This window comes from Solenopsis invicta, chromosome 3 (assembly GCF_016802725.1).
Source record: "Solenopsis invicta isolate M01_SB chromosome 3, UNIL_Sinv_3.0, whole genome shotgun sequence".
NCBI classification, from domain to species: domain Eukaryota; kingdom Metazoa; phylum Arthropoda; class Insecta; order Hymenoptera; family Formicidae; genus Solenopsis; species Solenopsis invicta.
Window position 1 is genome coordinate 13,501,306 of NC_052666.1, and position 12,636 is coordinate 13,513,941.

A 12,636-nucleotide genomic window follows, 5' to 3' on the forward strand; every position below is an offset into this window, starting at 1 on the left:
CAATGATCTTACTTAAGTAATCGCGTGGGTTTAAACGGACACGGTGTCCGGGGTGATCGGGGAGCCGCGGGATCGGAGCGACGGCGGCGATTCCGCGCCTCGCCCGAGCCGCCTCGTGCAAAGTGAGGCGAAGATCTCGTCCAAGCGCGGATGCCCTGACGAGACTTTAAGTTACGAGAGAATCTTCCCTGAAGGAGAGGATGGAGGTGATTGACCAGGGATACCTAGCCTGCGGACTCGACGAGGATGCTCGTCGCGGACGGTGATTCGCCGAGGATACTCGGCTACGGAGCACGCCGAAGATGCTCGCCGTGATTGGCTGCGGAGCGATATTCGGTATTGCAGGATTAGCCGAGGATCCTCAGCTAGCCGGGACGACGAGGATTCTCGTCGAGGGGAGTATGGAGGAGGCGAGTATTCTCGTCCTCTTGGGAGTCGGAGCTGCGGTCGAGGATTCTCGACCTGTCGGGTTCGGCGGACCGGGAAGATCTGACTCGGCGTTCCCACTGCCGGCTTATATATCCGAACGCACGGTTGGGCGGATCAATCCGCGCGTTCAGTCTGCTGGCCCGGAGCGGGAACGTTGCCGAACGCCACGGGCGGCGCGCGTGCTGCCGCCATAGAACTTATAAACATGGAAGGGGAATAGCGTATATTTTCTATAGTTAAAACTGTGTCCGACACATACTATACAACATGACTTTGGTTCGCTATGCGCACGCGCTAAATCGTTGACGCGCGCATAGCTCATAACCCGTATATATATGTATATAAGCGCTTTAAATATTATCTCTGAAAGTATAAGAAAAAGATTTTAATTTTTATCATAAAAATGTGTAGGAAATATTACTCCTCTCTCTCTCTCTCTCTCTCTCTCTCTCTCTCTCTCTCTCTCTCTCTCTCTCTCTCTCAAATGTGTATTATAATACTTGTAATGTTTGTTTTACTCTGTAACATAAATATTCCTCGAAGTATGTTTCTATAATTAATAAAATTAGCATTACAAATTATACATGTATTTTGTCAGTATGATTGGAATAGGGTCGTTGCGTAAAAAAATTATATTTTATTATCTAAAAGACTTTTCCGTAACAAATTGTAGAAAACAAATTTTTTTCAAAAATATTAATAATTGACTGAGTTATAATAAAATGAAAATTAAGACCGTTTGAAACGGTACCTTCTTCGCGCGCTTGCTACGTGACGTCATATGCTGGTACGCACGCAGGCTACGACCGTACAGCACACACGAAGGATACATTTAGTTGGCCGAATATGGAAAATATTGCTACCAATTCAAAAAAAGAGTCGTATAAGTGGTGTTTTGTACCTAAGTGTACTAATACAAGTATCAAAACACCGAATAAAATATTTTTAACAGTGCCACGTGATATAAAACGTCGAAAAACATGGATGAGAATGGCTAGACGTGATGATGTGACGAATCCACCAACAAGTTGTTTGTTCTGCTGTGAAGATCATTTTAACGTAATTATGATATATTCATGATTTATATAGAATATACATAATAATAATATACATAATCAAAATTATATTTATAAAGAACATATTTTGTATATTCAATTAGTTGAACATTACATTTAATTTTTTGTGTTATATTAAATTAAATAAGAATGCCTTTAAATATTTACTTAAATGTATTCTTACTTTATTAAATCAATAAATATAAATAAATTTTAATTCAATATAAAAATACTTTTTTGTATTTTTTACATATTTATTACATATTAGTTACAGGAAGACATAGACAATTATTGTAGATTTAAAATAATGGGAGGACGAATTCAATTGAAAAAAGACACGGTTCCACATATTTTTGATTGTCAGGATAGACAGAATACAAGTGATAAAGCTGATATGAAACCGGGAGCTGCAAAACGGAAAAGAATACAAACTTTGCAGGATATGGAAAAGGAAGTATCAGAGAAAACAATGGCTAATGAAATAGATGCAGGATGTTCTATACAAACAGTGATGGATGCTACTGATGATGCTTTAATACAAGAAAGTATGGATATTGATGAGAGGGATAATTTCGAAATACGATTTAAAGATGTTGGTATACAAGCAAAGCCACGTTTCAGAAGTAAAGCTATTCTTTGCAAACCTATAAGTAAAGACATGGCCTGTTCTCCTATTAAACAAAATATAAATGCAGAAAAAAGTGGTATTGATAAATCCAGCAGTAATATTACTGATGATACTATCGATAATATTACATCGATAAGTGAGGATACTTTGAAGAGTACCGATGAATATTTTCCTTCGAAAGAATACACGAGTGAAGAATTAAAAACGCACAAAACAGAATCAGACAATATTACGAGAGAGTTGAAGCTTTCCATTATAAAAAAAAACCTAAAATGTATATAGGTATTCCAGAGCAGTTTTTATATGTCATAGATCTTTTGCACAACAAGACAGGTTTAATTTATACAGACATATATTTAACATTAACTAAAATTAAAATGAATGATACGTTTTCTCGTTTAGGCGATGAATTTGGCATGTCTGCTAGTCATGCAAATAGAATTTTTAATAAGTCTGTTCCATTAATAGCAAATTGTTTAAGGTCTCTTATTTTTTGGCCAAAAAAGGATACTATACAGTTTTTACTTCCTATACCATTTCGAGCAAGATATAGTAATGTACAGTCTATAATTGATTGTCTAGAAATAGAAATTCAAAAACCTTCTAATGCAGTACATCAAGCTCTAACGTGGTCAGATTACAAAAAATGCAATACTTTAAAATATCTAATATCTTCTACGCCAGATGGAATGATCAATTATATTTCTTGCGGTTATGGAGGAAGAACAACAGACGCGTTTATCGTGGAAAATTGTGGCTACTTAGATGTAATACCTCCGGGATGCGGAATTATGGCAGACCGTGGATTTAAACATATCGAGCATTTAATAACACAAAAGGAATGTGTATTGATTAGACCTCCCAGCGTTGCGAGTTCTGTTAAACTATCAAAAGCAGAAGTGATGCAAACTAAAAGGATTGCAAGTTTACGAATACATATTGAACGAGTAATAAGAAGATTGAGAGAATTTAATTTTCTTCAACCTCATTCCTGCATTCATCATGAAGCCATTAGTAAAACTGATAATATTATTATTATTGCAGCAGCACTTATTAATTTACAACAACCAATTATAAATCAGTAAGAAGAAAATATTAAAATGAGTTTTGTAACGCAATATTTTAATTATTTTATTCCCAACTAGCATATATCTTGCTCGAAATGATATTTTTCAATACATTCTTTTATATTTGATTACATGTTTTCTTTTCTATTTTTGTACAGATTCTAAAAGTAATGGAAAAATATTTTTTTCCCAGAATTTTGATGAATTGGATATTATATTTTTAGTGTAATCGGAATCATAATCCACCCATACAAGTTTCACTTCTTTGGATGTCTCAAAATCAAATTTCGCCACGCAAAATAAACCTTTAGTTCGATTGGCAAACATCATTTGAATTTGCATTTGGGAATAAAACTTCTTTGCTATTGATCCATTCTTACATATATATCTGTCTTCAGATTTTTCGGTTAACGGGCATTTAACCTCGACGATGTAATCTTTCGTATAAGAATCAGGAGATGCTCCAAATATAGGGTAATCAGGCAACAATATTAAACCAGTTGGGTAAAATTCCGTCCCCAACTTTTTCTCGACTACGTGTAAAACTTCTCGTTCAAGATTTCTTCCTCGTCTCATCGCTTCAGTCTCTATTAATTTTACTGCACCTATAACTCTTTCAACGTACGAACCGTTTGTAGTTTTACAGTTTGTAGCTTCATATATGGTCGAAGCTGTAATTCTTCCATAGCGTAGTTCATACCATAGCGAACAGGAACTTTGTTCTTTTGTAGCTTTCGCAGCTTCAATGCACAAATTTAAGCTCATGTGTTGCTTTGCAAAAAGTAAAAAGTCAGTAACATTTCTTTTATCTCGATCACTACAGCTACAATATTTTAAAAGAAGAAAATGTAATGATAATGATTTTAAAGAATTGTCGTAATTATGTATGAAATGACGCGTAATTTGACTGTCGAGTTTTCTTGCTTTAGCTATTTCGATGAAATCTTCCAAAAAATTTGTATTTAATACTGTAGATTCTTCATATTTGCTTCTACTCAACACCTTCGCAGTTACACATTTTAATGATGTTCCTATTGACGACATTGTGGGACGCTTCCAATAACATGCTATAGATGTTGGAGCAGGTTCTTCGCTTCTTCGATGTGCCCACATTAAAAATGCTATGGCGTGCTTGCAACCACCTAAAATTACCATATATTTGGAGCAACTTGTATAATAACATGAGTAAAATTTAAAATGATTGGTTCACTTCTTCATCGCCTGAAAAACTGTCAATAATTTCAAATAAAAAATATTAAAATTTATTTAACGTTATTTATTTAGTTATAATATAAAATAATTATTTATATATAGTTATAATTAACACGAAAATAATTAATAACAAATTTCTTTATTTTATTCAAATTATAGAAATGCCAAATGTTTCACTTCTATTTTAGTTAATATTTGTCGTTGGCTAGATCATTATTTATACTATTCAAAAAAATATCTCTTATTTATAATATTCATAAAAATATGTTATATTATCATAACTTGTTTCTAGCAAAAAGCAGTTATTATAATAAATTAATGCAGTAATAAAATCTACATTCTTTACACAGCCTAGCTAAAATCTTTTACGATGATGTTAGAGCAACAAACAAGTACTATGTTTTATATAGTTTTAATATAATATTTTTAGACAAATTTTGAGTAAAAGTAAATCTCACCTGAAGAAGCTGCACAATCAAAGCATTGTGCACTTTTAATTTCATTTTGTCTTTCATCAATTATTAATTCAACTGCGTATGCCTTGTTACGAACTTTGTGTTCAGGGCATATTTTAGCACGAATGGTACACATTCTTTTTTGACGACATATCTCCACATATCCAATTGCTTCGTCACCATACCTTTCCTGACTTGCTCTAACAAATAAAATAATACATATAATATTTAAACGTTTAAAAAATTATTGAGCACAATATGTCAGAGCTATTTGACAGGTGCAATAAAAAGTAAGGTTAGAATTCATTGTTCTAACAAAATAATCTATAGATTTTTCATTATACATTAATCTAAATATAAATCGAATAAGCTGGAGATTGTAAAAATTATTAGCACTAACCGTTATGCTTTACATAATCTTATTAACCTATATTTTTGTCAGTTCGAATTCCTATTATTAATCTAAACATAGTTATAATTGATGAATGTTCATATAACAAATACTTAAAGATTCATATACCTATGCATTTTAACTCCTCGAGATTCAGCTATATTGAGTGTTGGGTTGTTAGCAAAGAAATTTGAAATCATTACTACATCCACACATGGTAAATTATCCGACTGAGCTTTAACGAAACCTGGCTGTGCCATAATTCACGATTACTGCAAATCACTGCAAATCACTTATTTTGTGCCAAGAATTCCAAAAACTTGCGTACACAAGATGATATTTTGGTACGTTCACAGTCAGTCTCATACCGTTCGGCTCGATCGTCTACCAGCATTTGACGTCACGATGCAGCCGTCCAATCAGAACTTGTTTAAGTCACGTGGTTTAAATTCGTATTTTCCAGCGTTTTTAATAAATTATAATTAATTACCAAAGTATAAAATTTTGTTTTTAATGTCATATTCATATTTACCACCCCTAATTTAGTATAAAAAAAAAGTTTCAAAGAAAAAAAAAATTTGCGTAACGATCCTATTTGGATACAATAACACACATTTATGAAAATATTTGAAATATACATATATATATATATATATTTTAGATCAACATTTTGTTGACAAATACATATATATTATATAGTGAAACTATAGAGATGAATAAAAAACAATATTTTATATTGAATAAAGAACATTTTAAACTTAAAAGTACAAACTTAAAGTACAAAACTATTAAAATAATAACAATTATAAAATATATAATTATTATAAAATATATAATAATAAAATGTGATATAGGATATGATATAATGTTTTCTATTGATGTTTAAAATGAACTATTTTATGGAATTTATGTCGAACATATTCTTCTCTTTCTGCATTGGTAGCGGATTTACCTTAAAAAAAAAGTCGCAATTGTACATATATACTAATTATTTGTTTTATTAATACAACCTTGTGGTTGTCGAAAATATTTTGTTCCATGATATGGTCCGTCATAGATTGGTGTACAAACACTTTCTCATGAACAAAACGGAACACTCTAGCTATCAACAGTTGTTTAATATTCGCTTTCTTAAATAATAAATGACTGTGTTCACGAATAATGCGTTCCGCAGATCGTGAAATATATATAACATCATTTGATGGAGAAATCAAATTTCCTCTATTTTTAAGCTCAGTTAATTTCGAAACGATGTTCTCTGATAATAAAAATGTAGTGCACACGTTACACATACTTTTATTTTTTAACATTTTTTTGATAACAAATCCACTAATATGTGCTACAACATCCTCTACAAAAGGACTCAATGACCATAATGTAGATAAATAATCATGATCAAAGAAGTCAATTGAAGCTTCTTCTTCCTCATCATAAAGCGGCAGATCGTTATTAGTGATAGCATTATTTTTTGTTGACGTTACGTATAATATTTGTATGTCATTAATTAAACAATTTCCTTTCTCGGCAGCAGAAATTTCATGTCTGATTAATAATCTTTTATAGCCAGCCTCAAATTGCCTTGCACTTGGATTATCATTAAATCCGCCTCTGCTTCGAAGTGCGCTAAAAAATGTTTCTAAATGGTCTTGATTAATTTTGAATGTTAACAAATATTGGAGACCGACATGTTTCAATTCTTTAAATAAGTCAAACATGTTTCTTAAACATACAATAAAGCCGAGAAATCCAATTTTCCGATTTCCAAGTAAGATGGATTTGTTGTTATTATCTTTTAATTGCAAAATATAGTTTTCCAATGTATCAGCGTAATCTTTTAATTTGTTGAAATTGTCGTCTGTAAGTGGTACGCTATGCTTTTTAAGTTTTGAAAACTTAGATCTAACATTTAATAAATCGAATGCATCATTAAATGTTTTACAAAATTGTGCAGTCACTTTTGGGGATTGCAAATAATTTGGACGACATTTTTCAACAAATTGTAAAGCACAACTAACGCTTTCACTTAACGTCTGAGCTGCGAGCTTTACGTTCATTTTGTTTGTTTTATAAGTGATATGCTTCTTTGTTATTTTAGTAGCAGCTCGTAAACCTTCTTCTTCCTGCAATTTTTGAAGAAGAACAATATCTTCCCACAAGATTTTTTCCCCATTAAATATTAAAATTAATTTGTCTCCTAAAGTGTTTCTTACTAATTTCAACATATGGCAGGGGTCAAAAAAACAATAAATCTTATTCTGCGTTACCGGATCAATGAAATAAGGCTTAAAATTTTTGCCAATTTCAAAATTTGCACCTAAAGAAACGCACATACTAATATTGACGCTGGCTCCGTCAAACGTTAACGATCGCACAACAATGCTCGATTCATGTATTAATTCTAAACATTTTAGTAGCAAACTGGACCTCTCTTGACTGTTTAGCGATTTTATTAAAAAATACCCAACGGGCACTTTCCAGTGACCATTTATCGCTACAAGCATAAATACCAATGCGTTCCTCGCTCGTGGAGGATCATCACAATCAATCTCTCCATTTATTCCGAGATCAACATGTCCGTAATACCTTTTCCCATCATAATCTATTGATTCACGAATTGCAATTTCATCAATTACCAGATTACACATAATTGGCACTTTGCTCTGTTTAACTTTACATTTTAAAGCGTGAAATACCTCGTCTGTGAAGCCAGGTCGCCCGTTTATAACACTGTACCACTTACGGATAGTGGAACGTTCGGGTAAAAGATTTTTAAAAGTTTTTCTGACGTACTCATAGGCCTTTGAAGAATAAAAATTTAAAGTTAACGCAAACTTTCTCAACTCTTCTGAATACTTTTTCTTCAATCCTTTCTTCCTCTTTAATATCTCATGCATGATGTCAGGACTGCCATTCTAAATATGAAGGAATAAGAATCACATGTTATTTTAATTTTGATTTTGTCACATATTTCACAATTTTGTACTGTAAATAACAATGTTCTGTAATGTAAATACTCTATAATGTTAATAAATGGTAAGATATAAAATTATATAAAATTATGTATATAAATCGATTATAAAATATGAAATTATATATGTATATAATTGCGAATTTCACTAACTATTTACAATTAACGTTATGATTGATTAATTATCTTCTATTTACGTAATATTTGTTAGAATTATTTATAAATTTATTATATTACAACTTTTTAACTATCTAAATTACAATTTATTGCAATTACCAATTTAGCAACGCAAGCTTACCATCAAAATGTCTAACGCATTTTCAGAAATTAAATTTTTTTGACTTAAATCAATTAATAGGTCTTTCATTTTTTTTACACGTGCACGTAATCTGTTTTGTGATTGTTGTAATGTTTTAATGTTCCTCGAATATTGACTGATAACTCGTCGTGTTAGAGCTACAGCTCTTTTTGCTCGTCGAGGTGTAGCTAAATGTGGTGTTCGAATGTCGCCAACATATCGAGGTTCGGGAACAGTCATTGGAGGTGTTCGACGGTTCACTGCAAAAGTTCATAATTATTAATATATTTATTATTATATATAACTTTATTATTTAATAATTATAATTTTATTATTTTAAATATAGAAATATAAATTTTTACCTTCAATCAATGTAGATGTAGTATTAGCTGCTGTCGGAGAATCTTCAATCAATGTAAATATAGTATTAGCTGCTGTCGGAGAATCTTCAATCAATGTAGATCTAGTATTAGCTGCTGTCGGAGAATCTTCAATCAATGTAAATATAGTATTAGCTGCTGTCGGAGAATTGGATGCATCAGCTTCTACAATGGACACAACTTCACCCAAATTGTGTTTTTTTATTGGTGGCAGACACTTGTTGTCTGTTGTATTTGATCTGAAATTGTACATAGCTAAACTGAATGCTTATATATGTATATTATATCACAATATTTTTAATTTTTGTGTACTTGTGACACCCTCAATAATGACAAAGTTAGGCACACAAAAAATTAAATTATTTTTATTAAAATCTCCAAAACGTACTTTTTCCTTTTCTGTGTCTTTATAGATGGTATTGCTCCAGGATTTGTAATTAAACAATTTAATTTTTTCTTTAAATCTTCTTCCTTAAAATGATTGGAACATAGGAAGGTAGCGGTATTAAGATCCTGCTCCTTGATTCCACAGAAGGATAGCCATTTTTCTCGATCTTGCTTATTTTTCGGAAACCTGTAAATATATTATATAAGCATTTTAATTTTTAATGCCAAAACTATTCAATTTTACAGTAAATTAATATGTATGTATTCTAAAACATACATAACCTATACAAAAATAATTTTCTTACCGGTGATATGAAACGGTTTTGTTTCGATTGCCGCACAGCAGACAATACACTCCCATTTTTCTTTTTCTAATTTGTTTTTCTATCAGGCACAGCACAAATTAGCACAGGCAAAAACTGACGCTTGATTTTGTCGCTAAACTTTAATATAACCTGACTCGATTTATATCAACGTACATACACAACCAAAATGTACAATATATGTACATAACACAATCTCACTCCGACCGCGCATGCGCATTTCGAGGAAAAGTAATGAAAAGAGACAGAACTATATATTGTTGTCTCGCTTCTTGGACACAGTCGCGTCTTCCTATTCCCCTTCCATGTTTATAAGTTCTATGGCTGCCGCGTGATCGTAACGACAGGTTAGCCTGGTGCGCGCACGTGGCGTTCTGCCGGTGTATTGCTCGGGTGGACGGAGCGGAGTGGCAGTGCGCGCGAGGTGGAGGGGCGTTTTGTTACAATGCATTCCAGATATGCATCCGGATGCATGGGGCCCTCAAGCCATATACACGCATATTGCACATATTACAGATAAACTATGTATTATTTTTATTTTGTAACTTTTTAAATATTATAACCTATTGTAATCTTTATATAACCTTCATGTAACCTTTCACTTCTTTTTTTTTCAGGTAAACTTTTTTTATAAAATATTTTTTATAAAATATGATACAAAAACTTTGATTGTAATCGTGATATCAATATTTTTACCGTTTTCTTCCATCCCAATCTTGAGTATTAGAAAAAACTTTCCCTTTTACAAATTAAATTTTCTTTTTTAAAATTACACACACACACACACACACACACACACAAAGACAGATACACACACACACGCGTATGCACACACACACACACACACACACACACACACACACACACACACACATATATATATATAAAACATGATTATCTAGTATCATAACATCGATGTTTTAACTTTGGCGTATGTTAGGTTGTGTAAACGTAGTAAATGATAAAGAATATGCGTACATGCATGCTTACGTAATAGAAAGCGTGCGTGTGTGCATGGCTGCGTAAGAGATAGCGAGAGATATAAAAGAGATAGTGAATCGGTGTCTTGCGTGCATCGAACAAAGCCAGAAAGAGAGAGAGAGAGAGTGCGAGTATATGACTAATGAATAAAGAATCAAACGTAAGCATATAGTTCAAAGGTAAAACAGGGAAGAATTAAAATAACGACATTTAACGCAACATTCAGGAACTAATCAACTGCTTTTCTTCCCACCGATATCGCACGCAAGAATACACACGACGTATACACGAAATTTTCTGGAAGGTCAATCTTCTATATTAAGCACTGTAACGGTTCGACTTTTCTCGCGGTCACGGATTAGCTCGCCGGTGCCAGGGTCGAGAAAAAAAGGAACTCCGATTTGAAAAGAAATTAACAAAATATTTATTTAAATCAATTTTTCCTCACACTCCGTGATACAAAAAAAATAAAATTTATTAGGAAGAGAGGAAGTTAACACCTTCGGAACTCGTGTTCCCCGGAACGTTTGATCACACACGGAAAGAACCTAAAACTAATTATAACGTACTCGCATAGAGAACACATAGAAAACTTAAACTAAATTAAGCGCTCGCGGCGTCGATTGAGACGCGGATCTTACAAACTAACGCTCGGAAAATATTACAAGTAACGCGGACTTAATGCTAACGCAACTTAATAGCTATCGCTCGCCTGAGGAAGGGGTCAAGATACGCTCGCTTTGTTAGGAGGGCGCTTGTTCGGACGGAACGCTCGGGACGGAGGATATTCAAGGAAAAATCCGGCGAGGAAGTTGTAACTCCGGGTAAACGCGTCGTCGCCGACCGAGTGAAATTATTCTAAATCTGCTCTGAAAATAAAACGACAATTAAGAATCGAAATTATAGGACAGGTAATAGGTAAAGAAACGGGTAACCGAGTACGCCCGGTATCAGGAAGCCGAGAGCACCCGGCGTAGGAGTGCGGTACGGAATAACCGAGTACGCCCGGTATTAGGAGGCCGTAAACGGCCTGTTTCAGGAAGCCGAGAACGCTCGGCACAGGAGGGCGGATACCCGAGAACGCCCGGTGTCAGGAAGGCCGTGAACAGCCGGTGTCAGGAAGGCCGTGAACGGCCGGTGTCAGGAAGCCGAAAACGCCCGGCACAGGAGTGCGGATAACCGAGAACGCCCGATGTCAGGGGTTTTCAGAAAACCGAGTACACCCGGTATAAGGAAGCCGAGAACACCCAGCCAAGGAGCTCCGAGTACTCCCGGAGTGTCGGTACCGGTGATTTGGAACCGACTGGTTGCTCCTTCCTGGTGTGGCTCCGTGTTTATACCCTCCAGCCGCCCACGCAGTCGGAACCACGTGTTTACCCCACTTTTCGGCGTGTACCTACGCGCACGTGCCCGCGCGATGCTACGTGTGACGTCACGCGACCGGGCGCAAGAGCGAGCGAGATGGAAGACGGAACCGACGTCACGTGGCCGCGCGTGCGAGTGAGCGAGACGGAGAGTACTGACGTCACGTGATCGGGTGTGCGAGTAAAAAGGACGGAACGATATATTATAATCCGGCGTGCGAGCGAGAAAGAGATATAACTTACCCTCGTAACGATGCTGTCGTTACAGCACCTAGACTCAATTCTAACAGCACAATATTGTTCTTTAATGTCCACTTTACAACGGACGCTACTTGTTTTATACGTGCAAAGTATGAAAATTTTATACGAAAAAGATTTTCTATGAGTCAACGCCAGAAGTCAACAACGAAACTGTAATTTTATAATTTTTTTTCTTTTTTCTTATAAAATTCTACCGTCCATTGTAAATTATTGTCTATACTTTAATTGTGGAGAAGGATTTGTAAATTTGTGCAATTAGAAAAACGGCCTTTCAGAAAATTAGCGCTTTCAGTCGGTAAAAAGGACGGTTTTAGCATCCCCTTAATTCCTTTTAAAAAAGAGTGAGCGGGACTATCACAAGTAAAACATTTAATACAAAGTTTCATTAAACAATTTGAAATAAGCAAACCATCGTGTTGTAATGTATTGACGTCATC

The 12,636-nt window shown here is 34.4% G+C and overlaps 3 protein-coding genes across 3 annotated transcripts; 1 reads left to right on the forward strand and 2 right to left on the reverse strand.

The window, feature by feature from the left end:
- The first annotated feature begins 1,050 nt into the window (after positions 1–1,050).
- LOC105205974 lies at positions 1,051–2,484 on the forward strand. The gene is made up of 2 exons (XM_011175508.3): positions 1,051–1,488; positions 1,753–2,484. The coding sequence occupies exons 1-2, from the start codon at positions 1,276–1,278 to the stop codon at positions 2,392–2,394; spliced, it is 855 nt and encodes a 284-aa protein (XP_011173810.3). The 5' UTR covers positions 1,051–1,275; the 3' UTR covers positions 2,395–2,484.
- LOC120357118 lies at positions 2,447–5,812 on the reverse strand. Its single transcript, XM_039446851.1, has 4 exons — positions 5,606–5,812; positions 5,367–5,519; positions 4,850–5,046; positions 2,447–4,321 (listed from the first exon to the last, which is right to left on the reverse strand). The coding sequence occupies exons 2-4, from the start codon at positions 5,495–5,497 to the stop codon at positions 3,324–3,326; spliced, it is 1,326 nt and encodes a 441-aa protein (XP_039302785.1). The 5' UTR covers positions 5,498–5,519; positions 5,606–5,812; the 3' UTR covers positions 2,447–3,323.
- Positions 5,813–7,323: 1,511 nt separating this feature from the next.
- Positions 7,324–9,889, reverse strand: LOC120357414. The gene is made up of 6 exons (XM_039447608.1): positions 9,576–9,889; positions 9,272–9,457; positions 8,866–9,122; positions 8,504–8,763; positions 7,698–8,149; positions 7,324–7,357 (listed from the first exon to the last, which is right to left on the reverse strand). Exons 1-6 carry the CDS (start codon positions 9,629–9,631, stop codon positions 7,324–7,326), a joined length of 1,245 nt encoding a protein of 414 aa, XP_039303542.1. The 5' UTR covers positions 9,632–9,889.
- Positions 9,890–12,636: the final 2,747 nt, after the last annotated feature.